At 42.1% G+C, this 18,955-nt stretch overlaps 2 protein-coding genes across 50 annotated transcripts in view; both read right to left on the bottom strand.

Annotated features, from left to right (window-relative positions):
• Positions 1-18,955, bottom strand: part of LOC141904097 (uncharacterized) — a 145,874-nt gene that overhangs the window by 25,785 nt on the left and 101,134 nt on the right. For 27 of the 49 annotated variants that reach the window (XM_074792571.1, XM_074792570.1, XM_074792588.1 and 24 more), the window contains 2 exons: positions 17,767-18,591; positions 6-53 (listed from right to left, as the gene is read on the bottom strand). The exons of 2 other annotated variants lie outside the window; for them this stretch is intronic. In XM_074792571.1, the coding sequence (XP_074648672.1) occupies positions 6-53; positions 17,767-18,591 (873 nt within the window). Of the gene's footprint in view, positions 1-5; positions 54-2,973; positions 12,422-17,766; positions 18,592-18,955 lie in introns of those variants that run through there. 20 more of the 49 variants (XM_074792558.1, XM_074792562.1, XM_074792557.1 and 17 more) reach the window with 4 other exon arrangements.
• On the bottom strand, positions 12,367-16,981 carry LOC141903246 (uncharacterized). Its single transcript, XM_074791331.1, has 2 exons — positions 12,524-16,981; positions 12,367-12,408 (listed from the first exon to the last, which is right to left on the bottom strand). The coding sequence occupies exons 1-2, from the start codon at positions 16,979-16,981 to the stop codon at positions 12,367-12,369; spliced, it is 4,500 nt and encodes a 1,499-aa protein (XP_074647432.1).

The following is an 18,955-nucleotide window of genomic DNA, read 5'->3' as shown; positions in this document are numbered from 1 at the left end:
TGTACCTTCAGCACCGATAGTATCTTGATCGAATCCCGTGTCATCATGCATGGCTACAAAAAGGGAACAGACATGAGTAAGAGATTGTGGACAACACCAAAAATTGTTGGTTTCAGGTTCAGACACCGACCAATGTTTACAGTAGCAAACGAAAGACCAATTTTATAGAAAGCAAAATGTCCCCAAAGGTATTTTCATGAAGAACCCATTTGTGGTGCAAAACGAAGATCAATGGCATAAAGAAACACGACTAGTACTTGACTAGTAAAGTTGAAGTTTGGTTTTTACACAAAAACAATAACCATACGAGAATTCTGACATTTTGCTTAATTATATATTCTCTGCTTCCACATAAATAACACACACATATAAACAACAGACACAGCAACCATACTTCTCATACTTTTATCGGTCAATTATTCAATACACTTTATTTCATATTTCTATTCATTCTTTATGCATGTATGATTGAATAAAGCACAATAAGCGTTTGATATAATCAAACAGTGGTATATGTGGTTTTCATGAAGCGTTGCTGTGCTGGTTGAAAGAACTATTGGATTTTATACCTGGGCTAGTTGGAAGTTCTGCAATAAAACATGATATAAGTTTGAAAATATAAGTAGTGAATGGATAACAATAACTGGTTTATCACCAGACTGCATGGAAAAGTGCTAGAAAACTAGAAAATGAATTAGCTCTAGTCATGCAGCACTGATTTAGTCATGTACAAAAAATATAACTCCACTAAACAATATAATGACTGATGAAAGTGCGTTGTGGTGTATATATATACATATATATAAATATAAACAAGGGCAGTGATCAGTTGAGGCAAAATGTGGGCACACAATGATGAGAACCGAAGAAAAAGACTCGTCTAAGGTGAACACCATGTACCTTCGGCCTCTTTCTCTAGTCCAAAATATTTAACATAATCATCATCCTCGCAAGGACTGGTGAGGTCTTCAGTTACAGTAATGGTAGGTGTTCCCGGTTGGTCATCATCAACATTGTTTAGCAAAACTGAAAGGTTAGAAATATTCTTTTGTTCTATGGACTTAAATTTCACTCAGCCGCAATGGAACATTTCTAAGTGAAATATAACGGTGATGATGAAGTAGAAAAAACCTGAAATGAAATTTTTGTTAGATCGAGGTAAAAATGTTTTGCTGAAGTTGTTCCTAGTGTCTTTGCTAACTAGCATACAAACACGTTTTGAAAAGTTAAGATTCCTACAATTCCTGTGACAAAACTTTGCTTAAGACGATACTCTTTAGCAGCGCTAACATTGACGAGTACTTAAACAGAATTTTACATTATTCAACAATAACAACATCGAGATATCGTTTCAGAGAAAACATTCCAAATTACATAAACATGCCAACCCTTTGTCAAATAAAAAAGATGGTGTGAAACACAGAGGCATCTAGAAAAAATGCAAATAATTTCCAGCTCTTTAATTCAAAATTTGATGATCACCATTTCAAAAATAGCAAGAAGAGAGTCCATGTGTCACTTAAGTATCATACTACAGAGTTATTACGGTATTAATCAAAAGTTTCCTCTGAAAACATGACAGGTTTTACTTTTACACACAGAATTATACAAAAAGTGAAATACTATATATCAAGCAGGTTAATCAGAATGTTCATTCATTTATCTAGGCTAAAACATTCATCATCGAAGCTGTGTATGATTACTAATTTCAAGATTTTGAAGTAGTGATTACTGAACACAACTCCTCCCTGACTACGCTTTAACTTTTAGTGACTAAAAATGACTGAAGAAAGTGCAATATGATATGCATGTAAATGAATTATAAATAGAAGAATAGAAATCCTGGGCCAAGTTATTGATACAGATATTAAAATAACAACCCTTCATTTGTACAGATAATAAACTGTAGTAAACAGTAAACAAAGAGGTTTTTAATTTATGAAAATTTTCACGAATCTCATTCTCAAGTTTCCAGAGCCACCAAGACGTCTGTTGTAAAGATTCAAAGAAAAACAAGTAGTCAGAATAGAGTCGAGAAAGAATCAAAGAAATTAAAATGAACAAACTTTGATTCTTCAGGATTAGTAATTCATAAACATGCCAACACGAACAAGGGCAGTTCCAAACTCGTTGTAACGAAGCAAGTTAGATGATGTGGGGGATACAACATTTACTACATTATCTCTAATACCGTCATGGAGTCGTAGGTGTACATACAATAACCAGAAACCATAGAGTCCAGAGCATATTGACCAGAAATTCTTTTCTAAGCATAATCTTCTTTGAATGATATTTAGCAACTCCTAAGTAAAAGCATTCCTTATTATCATTAGTGGATTAATCTATCGTGCCATATGAAAAATTAAGCTGGCGAGCCTATTGTTCAGTTCAAGCAATAACAGCGGTGAAACTGCGGATGTTTTTGTGACAATTTCTGGAAATTTATATCTGTAAAAAGAAACAACCCTGTCTTAAGGAAGCTTCCATGTGTGTGCATGCAATATCTGTTTGATGATGTTCGCTTTATGTCAGCAATAAGATATAGATGGAAATGAGAAAGAAAAGATTCTGAAATTTTGAAAAAAGATTGTTATAGAGAAAACTGCGGAAGCAGCACTTTGTTAATTTCATATATTACTGTAGCCACTAACTCAAAGCTGCGTAATTCAGAATTCAATCAGACAATAAAATGACCACTCATCCTCATGAATTTATTGGGAAGCTGACAATGAGAAATCAAATTGACTGGCAACACAGTTTTCTCTTGTCAAAGCTAGGAAATGAATAAACACCAAGGTAAAAGCTAGGGTATGTTAATTTTGAGGAGTAGTGCTTGTCAATCATCCAAAAATCAATTATAATTATTCTATCCCTGAGGTTTACTTGAGTACCACGAGGAAGGATCAGTTCTATTGTCTAGAATTCATCAGTGCAAGGGATATAGAAAGATGGAATCACTAGCTAGGAAAGTACCTGGACTACTAGATCCAGCCACCTGCTCGACATGTTTTTTCTTCTTTTTCTGTGACTTTTCCTTAGCAGGTTTGGAATCGTTTTCTTTATCACAAGATTCATGGTCTGGGAATGTCTGACTCTCACCCACAGATATTGAAGAGGCCTCGATATTAACATCTAACTGAGAATCAGAACTTTTTTGTCCATTGACACTGTATTCACCAGACTTATTGTATTTATCGACAAGAAATGCCAATGATTTCCGACGCTCTAATTCGGACTCAGCCATAATAGTTTCATCGATTTGAATGAGACCAGTTTTTGGCTCAGACACAATTACATTTTCGGAACGTTCACATTCAACAACATCAGTATATTCCGTATCGGTTACAATATCACGAGTGTTATACGTTGAACCTTCTTGTATCACAAGTTCTCTACCCCAGGAATAATACGCCTCAGTTAGTTCCATATCGCGCTCATGATGAGAGAAGAATATGCCCGCTTCTCCAGAGTACTGGGCTGAACGTTGGACCGTTGGTTTTGGATGTGCAGAGGAGTGTATGCGAGTAGAGTGATCAGATTTTATATGTTCTTGTGGTGAGGTTTGAATACATTGCACAATATGAGCTAAAGACTCTTTTGGTAAACTAGTTCTCAGAACACCAGATCCAGCAACTATGATATCAGACTCTCCCCTCTCTGCTCCGATGACTTTTTGTAATCCTGGATGAACAGTTATTTGTTCTAATGCTACCTTCAGTCCAGCCTCTGATCTCTCTGTCTGGGGAAGTTGGTCGGGTGAGATTTCATAGAGGAGGTTGCTGTAGGTGGTCAAAGTTTGTCGCTTTTTTTCTGGAACATATATAGTGGAACGTGATGTTTGAACAAATCTTTCAGAATGATCAATATTATGAGTTATCCTAAGAGGCTCAATGAGGCTTTCAGTTTCAGTGGAGTCACTTTCACTAGTGCAACTAGATAGTACAACCTTTTCAACTGTTAAACGTGGTGCATGGAGTTCAGATTTCATAACTGTCACTGAATCTGATGGCTGTAATGGAATACTGTCAATCGGACTAGACTTTTCAGAGGATGGAGATACTGAGGATGTGACAGAGAGATCAATACTGGTCCGTGATATGCTTCTTGTTTCCTCACTATGATCTACAGATGGTGCATCAGCATCGGTCTGTGTAAGAACTAATTCACTGATATGTCTCTGAGGAATCTCAGACATCACATTTATAAATGGAATTAACGAAATTTCAGTTGCATAATGTTCAGGGTAGGGAACACATATGTGTATTTCATCAAATTCCTCTACATTTCGATAAAATGATGACCTAAAATGAGATTTTGTGGAATCATGATCTTTGGGCTCAGTGCTGACAAGCATAATGTTGACTCCAGCAACATGTTTGGGTTGCTCTTGGACATCATTGACTTCCACAGCTAATTCCACAGTAGTAACGCATTTCAGAGTATCATTTTTAGCTATGATAACCTCTTCAGTGTGGTCTACAGCGGGGATCTCCAAAGAATCTGTATCGTAAATTAACTTATCTCGGTCAGTAGGTTTGGTGTCTGGTGGTGGTTTTGTTACATCCTCTGAGACAGGAGATTGAATCTTTTTTGGCTGATGTGGTGATATCACCTCGGTTGGTTTGTCGTCAGTGAAACTTTCAGGCTCACTAGGGGTGACCTCAGATAATGAGGATATTACCTGTTCAGGCGGAGGCTCTTCCACCTCAGGTATTAATACCTCATCTGAGACAGGAGATTGAATTTCTTTTGACTCGGGTGCTAATATAACCTCTGTTGGTTTCTTTTCAGTCAAAGCTTCAGGTTCAACAGGGGTAACCTCAGATATTGGAGATGGTACCTGTTCAGGTGATGGCTCTTCAGCTTCATGTTTTAACACCTCATCTGACACAGGAGATTGAATCTCCTTTGGCTCAGGTGCTATTATAACCTCTGCATGTTTGTCTTCAGTCAAAACTTCAGGTTTACAAGGGGTGATCTCAGGTAGTGGAGATAACACCTCTTCAGGTGATGGATCTTCAGCCTGAGATTCTAATACCTCATCCAACACAGGAGATTGATAATCTTTAGGCTCAGGCGCTATTATAACCTCAGTAGGTTTATCTTTAGTTAAAGCTTCAGGTTCACCAAGGGTTACCTCAGATAGTTGAGGTGAAGGCTCTTCAACCTCAGTTTTAGGTATATCCTCTGAGACAGGAGATTCAATCACCTTTGGTTCGCTAGGGGTAACCTCAGAAAATGGAGATAATACCTTGACAGGAGTAAGCTCATCAGCCTCCTGTTTTGAAACATCCTCTGAGACAGCCGATTGAATCTCTTTTGGCTCGGGTGCTGATATAACCTCAGTTGGTTTGTCTTCAGTCAAAGGTCCAGGTTCAACAGGGGTGACCACAGATATTGGAGATGCTTCCTCTGCAGGAGTAAGCTCATCCACTTCCTGTTTTGATACATCCTCTGCTGACACAGGAGATTCAATCTTTTTTGGCTCAGGTGCTGATATAACCTGTGTTGGTTTGTCTTCAGTCAAAACTTTAGCTTCACTAGGGGTAACCTCAGAGAGTGGAGATGGTACCTGTTCAGGTGATGGCTCTTCAGCCTCAGGATCTAAAACCTCATCTGACACAGGAGTTTGAATCTCTTTTGGCTCAGGTGCTGATATGACCTCTGTTGGTTTGTCTTCAGTCAAAACTTCAGGTTCAATAGGGGTAACCTCAGATATTGGAGATGGTACCTGTTCTGGCGATAGCTCTTCAGCCACAGGTTCCAATACCTCATCCGACACAAGAGATTGAATCTTTTTTGGCTCAGGTGCTGATATGACCTCTGTTAGTTTATCTTGAGTCAAAGCTTCAGGTTCACCAGGGGTCACCTCAGATATTTGAGACATATTTTTTTCAGGTGAAGGCTCTTCAGCCTTAGTTTTGGATATATCCTCTGAGACAGGAGATTCAATCTCCTCTGGCTCAGGTATTGCTATACCCGGCGTTGGTTTGTCTTCGATCAAAACTTCGGGTTCACTAGGCGTCACCTCAGATATCGGAGATGGTACATGTTCAGGTGATGGCTCTTCAGCCTCAGGTTTTAATACCTCATCTGACACAGGATATTGAATCTCTTTAGGCTCAGGTGCTAATATGACCTCTGCTGGTTTGCCTTCAGTCAAATCTTCAGGTACACTAGGTGTACCCTCAGATAGTGGAGATATTACCTCATCAGGTGATGGCTCTTCAGCCCCAGGTTCCAATACCTCATCTGCGACAGGAGATTGAATCTGTTTTGGCTCAGGTGCTGATATAACCTCAGTTGGTTTGTATTCAGTCAAAACTTCATGTTCGCTAGGGGTAACCTCAGATAATGGAAATGGTACCTCTGCAGGAGTAAGCACATCAGCCTCAGGCTTTGAAACATCCTCTGCCGAGACAGGAGATTCAATCTCCTCTGGCTCAGGTGCTGATATGACCTCTGTTGGTTTTTCTTCAGTCAAAACTTCAGGTTCAATAGGGGTAACCTCAGATATTGGAGATGGTACCTTTTCTGGTGATGGCTCTTCAGCCTCAGGTTCCAATACCTCATCTGACACAAGAGATTGAATGTCTTTTGGCTCAGGTGCTGATATGACCTCAGTTGGTTTATCTTCAGTCAAAGCATCATGTTCACCAGGGGTCACCTCAGGTTTCAATACCTTATCTGAGACAGGAGATTGAATCTCTTTTGGCTCAGGTGCTGATATAATCTCTGTTGGTTTATCTTCAGTCAAAGGTTCAGGTTCACCAGGGGTAATCTCAATAATTGGAGATTCTTCCTCCCCAGGAGTAAGCTCATCAGCCTCAGGTTTTAATTCCTCATCAGAGACAAGAGATTGAATCTGTTTTGGCTCAGGAGCTGATATAACCTCAGATGGCTCGTCTTCAGTCAAAGCTTCAGGTTCACTAGGGGTAACCTCGGATAATGGAGATAATACCTTTGCAGGAGTAAGCTCATCAGCCTCCTGTTTTGAAACATCCTCTGCCGAGACACGAGATTCAATCTCCTCTGGCTCAGGTGCTGATACGACCGCTATTGGTTTGTCTTCAGTCAAAACTTCAAGTTCACTAGGCGTCACCTCAGATATTGGCGATGATACATGTTCAGGTGATGGCTCCTCAGCCTCAGGTTCCAATACCTCATCTGAGAAAGGAGATTGAATCTGTTTTAGCTCAGGTGCTGATAAAACCTCAGTTGGTTCGTCTTCACTCAAAGCTTCAGGTTCTCTAGGGGTAACCTTGGATAATGGAGATGGTATCTCTGCAGGAGTAAGCGCATCAGCCTCAGTTATAGATAAATCTTCCGAGATAGGAGATTGAATCTCCTTTGGATCAGGTGCTGATAGAAAATCTGTTGGTTTCTCTTCAGTCAAAGCTTCAGGTTCACCAGGGATAACCTTAATAATTGGTGATGCTTCCTCCCCAGGAGTAAGCTCATCTGCCTCAGGTTTTGAAACATCCTCCGAGACAGCAGATTGTATCTCTTTTGGCTCAGGAGCTGATATGACCTCAGTTGGTTTGTCTTCAGTCAAAGCTTTAGGTTCACCAGGGGTAACCTCAGATATTGGAGATGGTACCTGTTCAAATGATGGCTCTTCAACCTCAGATTGTAATATCTCATCTGACAAAAGTGATTGAATCTCTTTTGGCTCAGGTGCTGATATGACCTCTGTTGGTTTGTCTTCAGTCAAAACCTCAGGTATACTAGGTGTCCCCTCAGATAGTGGAGATAACACCTCTTCAGGTGATGGCTCCTCAGCCTCAGGTTCTAATACCTCATTCGACATGGGAGATTGAATCCTTGTTGGCTCAGGTGCTGATATGACCTCAGTTGGTTTATCTTCAGTCAATGCTTCAGGTTCACCAGGGGTCACCTCAGATAGTTGAGACTTATCTTCTTCAGGTGAAGGCCCATGAGCCTCAGTTTCAGATATTTCCTCTGAGATAGGAGATTCAATCACCTTTGGCTCAGGTATTATTACTATAACCTGCGTTGGTTTGTCTTCGATCAAAACTTCCGGTTCACTAGGGGTAACCTCAGATATTGGAGATGGTACCTGTTCAGGTGATGGCTCTTCAGCCTCAGGTTTTAATACCTCATCTGACACAGGAGATTGAATCTCTTTAGGCTCAGGTGCTAATATGACCTCTGCTGGTTTGCCTTCAGTCAAATCTTCAGGTACACTAGGGGTGCCCTCAGATAGCGGAGATAATACCTCATCAGGTGATGGCTCTTCAGCCCCAGGTTCCAATACCTCATCTGCGACAGGAGATTGAATCTGTTTTGGCTCAGGTGCTGATATAACCTCAGTTGGTTTGTCTTCAGTCAAAGCTTCATGTTTGCTAGGGGTAACCTCAGATAATGGAGATGGTACCTCTGCAGGAGTAAGCTCATCAGCCTCAGGCTTTGAAACATCCTCTGCCGAGACAGGAGATTCAATCTCCTCTGGCTCAGGTGCTGATATGAACTCTGTTGGTTTGTCTTCAGTCAAAACTTCAGGTTCAATAGGGGTAACCTCAGATATTGGAGATGGTACCTTTTCTGGTGATGGCTCTTCAGCCTCAGGTTCCAATACCTCATCTGACACAAGAGATTGAATGTCTTTTGGCTCAGGTGCTGATATGACCTCAGTTGGTTTATCTTCAGTCAAAGCATCATGTTCACCAGGGGTCACCTCAGATAGTTGAAACGTATCTTCTTCAGGTGAAGGCTCCTTAGCCTCTTCAGGTTCACTATGGGTAAACTCAGAGAGTGGAGATGGTACCTGTTCGGGTGATGGCTCTTCAGCCTCAGGTTCCAATACCTCATCCGACACAAGAGATTGAATTTCTTTTGGCTCAGGTGCTGATATGACCTCAGTTGGTTTATCTTCAGTCAAAGCATCATGTTCACCAGGGGTCACCTCAGATAGTTGAAAAGTATCTTCTTCAGGCGAAGGCTCTTCAGCCTCAGTTTTAGATACGTCCTCTGAGATAGGAGTTTCAATCTCCTTTGGCTCAGGTATTGCTATAACCTGCTTCTGTTTGTCTTCAATCAAAACTTCAGGTTCACTATGGGTAAACACAGAGAGTGGAGATGGTACCTGTTCAGGTGATGGCTCTTCAGCCTCAGGTTCTAAAACCACATCTGACACAGGAGATTGAATCTCCTTTGGATCAGGTGCTGATATGACCTCTGTTCGATTTTCTTCAGTCAAAGCTTCAGGTTCACCGGGGGTCACCTCAGATAGTTGAGACATATCTTCTTCAGGTGAAGGCTCATGAGCCTCAGTTTCAGATATATCCTCTGATATAGGAGATTTAATCTCTTTTGGCTCAGGTGCTGATATAACCTCAGTTGGTTTGTCTTCAGTCAGAGCTTCAGGTTCACTACGGGTAACCTCGGATAATGGAGATAATACCTTTGCAGGAGTAAGCTCATCAGCTTCAGGCTTTGAAACATCCTCTGCCGAGACAGGAGATTCAATCTCCTCTGGCTCAGGTGCTGATATGACCTCAGTTGGTTTATCTTCAGTCAAAGCTTCATGTTCACCAGGGGTCACCTCAGATAGTTGAAATGTATCTTCTTCAGGTGAAGGCTCCTTAGCCTCTTCAGGTTCACTATGGGTAAACTCAGAGAGTGGAGATGGTACCTGTTCGGGTGATGGCTCTTCAGCCTCAGGTTCCAATACCTCATCCGACACAAGAGATGGAATTTCTTTTGGCTCAGGTGCTGATATGACCTCAGTTGGTTTATCTTCAGTCAAAGCATCATGTTCACCAGGGGTCACCTCAGATAGTTGAAAAGTATCTTCTTCAGGTGAAGGCTCTTCAGCCTCAGTTTTAGATACATCCTCTGAGATAGGAGTTTCAATCTCCTTTGGCTCAGGTATTGCTATAACCTGCGTCTGTTTGTCTTCAATCAAAACTTCAGGTTCACTATGGGTAAACTCAGAGAGTGGAGATGGTACCTGTTCGGGTGATGGCTCTTCAGCCTCAGGTTCTAATACCTCATCTGACACAGGAGATTGAATCTCCTTTGGATCAGGTGTTGATATGACCTCTGTTCGATTATCTTCAGTCAAAGCTTCAGGTTCACCGGGGGTCACCTCAGATAGTTGAGACATATCTTCTTCAGGTGGAGGCTCATGAGCCTCAGTTTCAGATATATCCTCTGATATAGGAGATTGAATCTCTTTTGGCTCAGGTGCTGATATAACCTCAGTTGGTTTGTCTTCAGTCAAAGCTTCAGGTTCACTAGGGGTAACCTCGGTTAATGGAGATAATACCTTTGCAGGAGTAAGCTCATCAGCCTCAGGCTTTGAAACAACCTCTGCCGAGACAGGAGATTCAATCTCCTCTGGCTCAGGTGCTGATATGACCTCTGTTGGTTTGTCTTCAGTCAAAACTTCAGGTTTAATAGGGGTAACCTCAGATATTGGAGATGGTACCTGTTCTGGTGATAGCTCTTCAGCCTCAGGTTCCAATACCTCTTCCGACACAAGAGATTGAATCTCTTTTGGCTCAGGTGCTGATATGACCTCAGTTGGTTTATCTTCAGTCAAAGCTTCATGTTCACCAGGGGTCACCTCAGATAGTTGAAACGTATCTTCTTCAGGTGAAGGCTCTTCTGCCTCAGGTTCTAATACCTCATCTGACACAGGAGATTGAATCTCCTTTGGATCAGGTGCTGATATGACCTCTGTTGGTTTCTCTTCAGTCAAAGCTTCAGGTTCACCAGGGGTAACCTCAGTAATTGGTGATGCTTCCTCCCCAGGAGTAAGCTCATCAGCCAACTGTTTTAAAACATCCTCTGAGACAACAGATTGAATCCATTTTGGCGCAGGTGCTGATATGACCTCTGTTGGTTTGTCTTCAGTCAAGGCTTCAGGTACACTAGGGGTAACCTGAGATAGTGGAGATAATACCTGTTCAGGTGATCGCTCTTCAGCCTCAGGTTCCAATAACTCATCTGAGACAGAAGATTGAATCTGTTTTGGCTCAGGTGCTGATATAACCTCAGTTGGTTTGTCTTCACTCAAATCTTCAGGTTCACTAGGGGTAACCTCAGATAATGGAGATGGTCCCTCTGCAGGAGTAAGCTTATCAGCCTCAGGCTTTGAAACATCCTCTGCCGAGACAGGGGATTCAATCTCCTCTGGCTCAGGTGCTGATATGACCTCTGTTGGTTTGTCTTCAGTCAAAACTTCAGGTTCAATAGGGGTAACCTCAGATTTTGGAGATGGTACCTGTTCTGGCGATAGCTCTTCAGCCTCAGGTTCCAATACCTCATCCGACACAAGAAATTGAATCTCCTCTGGCTCAGGTGCTGATATGACCTCTGTTAGTTTATCTTGAGTCAAAGCTTCAGGTTCACCAGGGGTCACCTCAGATAGTTGAGACATATTTTCTTCAGGTGAAGGCTCTTCATCCTTAGTTTTGGATATATCCTCTGAGACAGGAGATTCAATCTCCTTTGGCTCAGGTATTGCTATACCCTGCGTTGGTTTGTCTTTGATCAAAACTTCGGGTTCACTAGGGGTCACCTCGGAGAGTGGAGATGGTACCTGTTCGGGTGATAACTCTTCAGCCTGAGGTTCTAATACCTCATCTGACACAGGAGATTGAATCTCCTTTGGATCAGGTGCTGATATGACTTCTGTTGGTTTCTTTTCAGTCAAAGCTTCAGGTTCACCAGAGGTAACCTCAATAATTGGTAATGCTTCCTCCCCAGGGGTAAGCTCACCAGCCTCAGGTTTTGAAACATCCTTTGAGACAGCAGATTGAATCTCTTTAGGCTCAGGTGCTGATATGACCTCTGTTGGTTTGCCTTCAGTCAAAACTGCAGTTACACTGGGGGTGGCCTCAGATAGTGGAGATAATACCTCTTCAGGTGATGGCTCTTCAGCCTCTGATTCCAATACCTCATCCGACACAGGAGATTGAATCTCTTTTGGCTCAGGTGCTGATATGACCTCTGTTGGTTTGCCTTCAGTCAAAACCTCAGGTACACTAGGAGTAACCTCAGATATTGGAGATAGTACCTGTTCAGGTGAAGGCTCTTCTGCCTCAGGTTTTATTACCTCATCTGCGACAGGAGATTGAATCTGTTTTGGCTCAGGTGCTGATATAACCTCTGTTGGTTTTTCTTCGGTCAAAGCTTCAAGTTTAGCAGGGGTGACCATGGATATTGGAGATGCTTCCTCTGCTGGAGTAAGCTCATCAGCCTCAGGTTTTAATGCCTCATTGAAAACAGGAGATTGAATCTCTGTTGGCGCAGGTGCTGATATAACCTCTGTTGATTTGTCTTCAGTCATAACTTCAGGTTCACCGGGAGTGACCTCTGATATTGGAGATGGTACCTCTACAGGGGTAAGCTCATCAGCCTCCTGTTTTGAAGCATCCTCTGAGACAACAGATTGAATCTCTTTTGGCTCAGGTGCTGATATAACCTCAGTTGGTTTGTCTTCAGTCAAAACTTCAGGTTCACTAGGGATAACCTCAGAGAGTGGAGATGGTACCTGTTTGGGTGATGGCTCTTCAGCCTCAGGTTCTAATACCTCATCTGACACAGGAGATTGAATCTCCTTTGGATCAGGTGCTGATATGACCTCTGTTGGTTTCTTTTCAGTCAAAGCTTCAGGTTCACCAGGGGTAACCTCAATAATTGGTAATGCTTCCTCCCCGGGGGTAACCTCACCAGCCTTAGGATTTGAAACATCCTCTGAGACAGCAGATTGAATCTCGTTTGGCTCAGGGGCTGATATGACGTCAGTCGATTTGTCTTCAGTCAAAGCTTCAGGTTCACTAGGGGTAACCTCAGATATTGGAGATGGTACCTGTTCAGGTGATGGCTCTTCAGCCTCAGGTTTTAATACCTCATCTGACACAGGAGATTGAATCTCCTTTGGCTCAGGTGCTGATATGACCTCCGTTGGTTTGCCTTCAGTCAAAACTTCAGGTACACTAGGGGTAACCTCAGATATTGGAGATGGTACCTGTTCAGGTGATGGCTCTTCAGCCTCAGGTTTTAATACCTCATCTGACACAGGAGATGGAATCTCTTTTGGCTCAGGTGCTGATATGACCTTAGTTGGTTTGTCTTCAGTCAAAGCTTCAGGTACACTAGGGGTAACCTCAGATATTGGAGATGGTACCTGTTCAGGTGATGGCTCTTCAGCCTCAGGTTTTAATACCTCATCTGATGACACAGGAGATTGAATCTCTTTTGGCTCAGGTGCTGATATGACCTCTGTTGGTCTGCCTTCTGTCAAAACTTCAGGTACACTAGGGGTAACGTCAGATATTGGAGATGGTACCTGTTCAGGTGATGGCTCTTCAGCCTCAGGTTTTAATACCTCATCTGACACAGGAGATGGAATCTCTTTTGGCTCAGGTGCTGATATGACCTTAGTTGGTTTGTCTTCAGTCAAAGCTTCAGGTACACTAGGGGTAACCTCAGATATTGGAGATGGTACCTGTTCAGGTGATGGCTCTTCAGCCTCAGGTTTTAATACCTCATCTGATGACACAGGAGATTGAATCTCTTTTGGCTCAGGTGCTGATATGACCTCTGTTGGTCTGCCTTCTGTCAAAACTTCAGGTACACTAGGGGTAACGTCAGATATTGGAGATGGTACCTGTTCAGGTGATGGCTCTTCAGCCTCAGGTTTTAATACCTCATCTGATGACACAGGAGATTGAATCTCTTTTGGCTCAGGTGCTGATATGACCTCTGTTGGTCTGCCTTCAGTCAAAACTTCAGGTACACTAGGGGTAACGTCAGATATTGGAGATGGTACCTGTTCAGGTGATGGCTCGTCAGCCTCAGGTTTTAATACCTCATCCGACACGGGAGATTGAATCTCTTTTGGCTCAGGTGCTGATATGAACTCTGTTGGTCTGCCTTCAGTCAAAACTTCAGGTACACTAGGGGTAACGTCAGATATTGGAGATGGTACCTGTTCAGGTGATGGCTCGTCAGCCCCAGGTTTTATTACCTCATCTGCGACAGGAGATTGAATCTCTTTTGGCTCAGGTGCTGATATAACCTCTGTTGGTTTTTCTTCGGTCAAAGCTTCAAGTTTAGCAGGGGTGATCATGGATTTTTGAGATGCTTCCTCTGCTGGAGTAAGGTCATCAGCCTCAGGTTTTAATGCCTCATTGAAAACAGGAGATTGAATCTCTGTTGGCGCAGTTGCTGATATAACCTCTGTTGATTTGTCTTCAATCATAACTTCAGGTTCACCAGGAGTGACCTCAGATATTGGAGATGGTACCTCTACAGGGGTAAGCTCATCAGCCTCCTGTTTTGAAGCATCCTCTGAGACAGCAGATTGAATCTCTTTTGGCTCAGGTGCTGATATAACCTCAGTTGGTTTGTCTTCAGTCAAAACTTCAGGTTCACCAGGGGTAACCTCAGAGAGTGGAGATAATACCTGTTCGGGTGATGGCTCTTCAGCCTGAGGTTCTAATACCTCATCTGACACAGGATATTGAATCTCCTTTGGCTCAGGTACTGATAGAACCTCTGTTGGTTTCTCTTCAGTCAAAGCTTCAGGTTCACCAGGGATAACCTTAATAATTGGTGATGCTTCCTCCCCAGGAGTAAGCTCATCTGCCTCAGGTTTTGAAACATCCTCCGAGACAGCAGATTGTATCTCTTTTGGCTCAGGAGCTGATATGACCTCAGTTGGTTTGTCTTCAGTCAAAGCTTCAGGTTCACCAGGGGTAACCTCAGATATTGGAGATGGTACCTGTTCAAATGATGGCTCTTCAACCTCAGATTCTAATATCTCATCTGACAAAGGTGATTGAATCTCTTTTGGCTCAGGTGCTGATATGACCTCTGTTGGTTTGTCTTCAGTCAAAACCTCAGGTATACTAGGTGTCCCCTCAGATAGTGGAGATAACACCTCTTCAGGTGATGGCTCTTCAGCCTCAGGTTTTGATACCTCATCTGACACAGATGATTGAATCTCTTTTGGCTCAGGTGCTGATATGACCTCTATTGGTTTGCCTTCAGTCAAAACTTCAGGTACACTAGGGGTAACCTCAGATATTAGAGATGGTACCTGTTCAGGTGATGGCTCTTCAGCCTCAGGTTTTAATACCTCATCCGACACGGGAGATTGAATCTCTTTTGGATCAGGTGCTGATATTACCTCTGTTGGTTCCTTTTCAGTCAAAGCTTCAGGTTCACCAGGGGTAACCTCAATAATTGGTAATGCTTCCTCCCCAGGGGTAAGCTCATCAGCCTCCTGTTTTGAAGCATCCTCTGTGACAGCAGATTGAATCTCTTTTGGCTCAGGTGCTGATATAACCTCAGTTGGTTTGTCTTCAGTCAAAACTTCAGGTTCACCAGGGGTAACCTCAGAGAGTGGAGATGGTACCTGTTCGGGTGATGGCTCTTCAGCCTCAGGTTCTAATACCTCATCTGACATAGGAGATTGAATCTCCTTTGGATCAGGTGCTGATACGACCTCTATTGGTTTCTTTTCAGTCAAAGCTTCAGGTTCACCAGGGGTAACCGCAATAATTGGTAATGCATCCTCACCAGGGGTAAGCTCACCAGCCTCAGGTTTTGAAACATCCTCTGAGACAGCAGATTGAATCTCTTTTGGCTCAGGTGCTGATATAACCTCAGTTGGTTTGTCTTCAGTCAAAACTTCAGGTTCACCAGGGGTAACCTCAGAGAGTGGAGATGGTACCTGTTCGGGTGATGGCTCTTCAGCCTCAGGTTCTAATACCTCATCTGACATAGGAGATTGAATCTCCTTTGGATCAGGTGCTGATACGACCTCTATTGGTTTCTTTTCAGTCAAAGCTTCAGGTTCACCAGGGGTAACCGCAATAATTGGTAATGCATCCTCACCAGGGGTAAGCTCACCAGCCTCAGGTTTTGAAACATCCTCTGAGACAGCAGATTGAATCTCTTTTGGCTCAGGTGCTGATATGACCTCTGTTGGTTTGTCTTCTCTCAAAACTTCAGGTTCACCAGGGGTTACCTCAGAGAGTGGCAATGATTCCTCTTCAGGTGAAGGCTCTTCAGCCTCAGGTTTTAATACCTTATCTGAGACAGGAGATTTAATCTCTTTTGGCGCAGGTGCTGATATAACCTCTGTTGGTTTGTCTTCAGTCAAAACTGCCGGTTCACTAGGGGTGACCTCAGATAGTGGAAATAATAACTCATCAGGTGAAAGTTCTTCAGTCTCAGGTTTTAATACCTCATCTGAGACAGGAGATGCGATCAATTTTAGCTCAGGCGCTGATATAACCTCTAGTTCTTTGTCTTCAGTCAAAGCTTCAGGTTCACTGGGGGAAATCTTGGATAGTTGAGATACTTCTACTGGGTTGTCTTTAGTCAAAATTTCATGTTCACTAAAGGTGAACTCAGTTAGTGGAGATAATACCTGTTCAGGTGAAGACTCTTCAGCCTTAGGTTTTAATACCTCATCTGAGACAGGTGATCGAATATCTTTTGGCCCAAGGGCATCATCGTGAGGTGATACCTCCTCCTCTTTTTGCTCAGGTGTAGATATCTCTTCTATTGGATTTACTTCAGTTGCAGCTTCAGTTTCACCCATAGATGAATTGGTTGGTATCTTCTCAGATTTGGCCTCATAACCTATTTCCTCAGGAATACTGTTTTGCTCGGTATCAAGTGGCTTTTCATACCCTAAAATTTCTGATTGCCTATCCGTATAGAATGTACCAATATCAGGTTTTTGAATAAATACTGTCACTGGTTTTGGAGTTTTATCTTTTCGAGAATCATCTGTAGTAGAAATCATTTCCACTTTCTGTGAAATTTCAGGTTTATTTATCTCAACCATTTTATCAGGTTCATTTATCTTTACCATTTTATCCTTCTCTTCTATGAACTCTTCTATGTGTTTGCATTCAGTTTGTCCAGGGGATAATTCAGGAAGTTCTTCACTTTTGAGAAGAGCAACCTCAATTTCTTTGTCAGGGGACATTATGGGTTTTTGGTCCTGACCTGTGTCCGTTTCTTTTTCTATCTCTTCTAATCTTAGTTCTTTGTCATTGTCTTTGGTGGAGCTTAATGAAATAGGGGAGAGGATATCAGTGCTAGGAGTTGGAGAAACATTTGTTTGATCTAGTTTTGTATCAACTTGTATGTGCAATTTATCTGTATCACATTCAAAAGTTGCTGTATCTATTGGTTCATGTTGTGAAATAGTTTTTGTGTAAAGATATGTATCATTTGCCTCCTCATCCAAATATTCTGGGGTTAAGGTGCTTTGTTCACTCATTTCAGTCTCTCCCATTAATGCCTGACATTCACTAGACACTGAAGATGAAGCAGATATTCTACTATCTACAGAACCATTTATATCAGTTTTACCATTAACTAAATCACTAAAAGCTGCACTTATAATTTCACTTTCATCTTGAGCACCTGAAAGTTTTGTTATTTGAGAAAATTTGCAATACACTTAGTTACAATATCAATGCCAGAACTCCTCATTAGCTAGTATGAAACATTTGATCAAGAGCTGGTTTGACAAATCCACACAGATCCACAACAAAAATGATACCAAATCTTATAGTGTGCATCGAATTTTGTGCATTATGATTGGGTTAAACTTGGTTTAGGTCTGTTAGTCAGCTCATGATATAACAGCATTATCACTAATCTAGCTTTGATATCAATATTCTTTCATACATTCATCAGTCGGGACTGATTGTATGGATAGCTCTATGCTCTATGGTTTCAGTACCAGTAAAGAATCAAACTTACCTTGATCGGACGATGTCTGATCCAAGAATTCATCACTTACAGATTTCGTAGTGACACTCTGTGTAGTACGTGTTTTGATTACTTTACGTTTGACAAGTGTGCCATCGGGCAAAGTTTCCTCAAATTCTTCAACTTGTGTATCAGTTTCGGGTTCTCCTTCAATAACATCTCCATCTTGATATTCTTCTACGTATTGATCAACAGCATCATCTTCTAAACCGTATCCCTCTGCAGTGATTCGTGTAGTGATGTCCTGTGTTGTCCTAGTTTTCATTACACGGCGTTTAACAATTGTTCCATCGGGCAGAGTTTCCTCAAACTCTTGTACATCAGTCTCCGAAGTCGGTTCTCCTTTAATGACTTCTGTTTGTACTTTAACTGTTTCATCTGCAGGAACTTCTATTGACTCTGAAGAAACATCTGGAACATACTGGGCATCAACGGAGTCATCCTGTGTAACTTCAGGAGGTTGTCTTGAAATTATCTCCTCGAAAGTTTGAACATCTGTTCCAGAGCGACTCTTGGTTATTGTTCGAGTGATACGCTTCTTGATTCTGGTGCCATCAGGAAGAACATCATCGACTTCTTCAACCTCTGTTGTGATTTCCGGCTCATCCTCTGGAGGCTCACTGGAAATAATTTCTTCGAAAGTTTGAACGTCAGTGCCTGCGCGTGTTGTCGTGATTTTACGTGTGATGCGCTTCTTGATTCTAGTTCCATCGGGAAGAGTTTCATCGACTTCTTCCACTTCAGTAAGGACCTCAGGTTCATCTGGTTCCTCAAAAAATTGTGCAGCTTCTGCTGGCTCAACAGCTTCTGAGGCAACTGAAAGTAGACAGTGACAAAAAACTAAGCACATTTGATAAAAAATAACAAGACACTTATGTCAAGTTCACTTCCCTGGAGAATGATCAGCGGGACTGGTCTAACAAAATGATAGCAATTAAGAAATAAATGTGATATGGAATCTGACGCTGAAGTTGACACAAATGATCCGATACAGTAAGCATAGCAGTGAAGCAGCAAAATGGCATTACACGAATCATTCTCAGAAATTGACCAGCTATACATAGTTAGCCAGACAGCAGTCGAATACTCAGACTTGCTAAATCATAACTACCGGTACTTTTCTCTGCTTCAGCAATATACGAAATGGGGAAGATACTGTAAGTTTGACCGGGGTATTATG

Source organism: Tubulanus polymorphus, chromosome 4 (genome assembly GCF_964204645.1).
Source record: "Tubulanus polymorphus chromosome 4, tnTubPoly1.2, whole genome shotgun sequence".
NCBI classification, from domain to species: Eukaryota; Metazoa; Nemertea; class Palaeonemertea; order Tubulaniformes; family Tubulanidae; genus Tubulanus; species Tubulanus polymorphus.
This window is presented reverse-complemented; position numbering and strand designations above follow the sequence as displayed.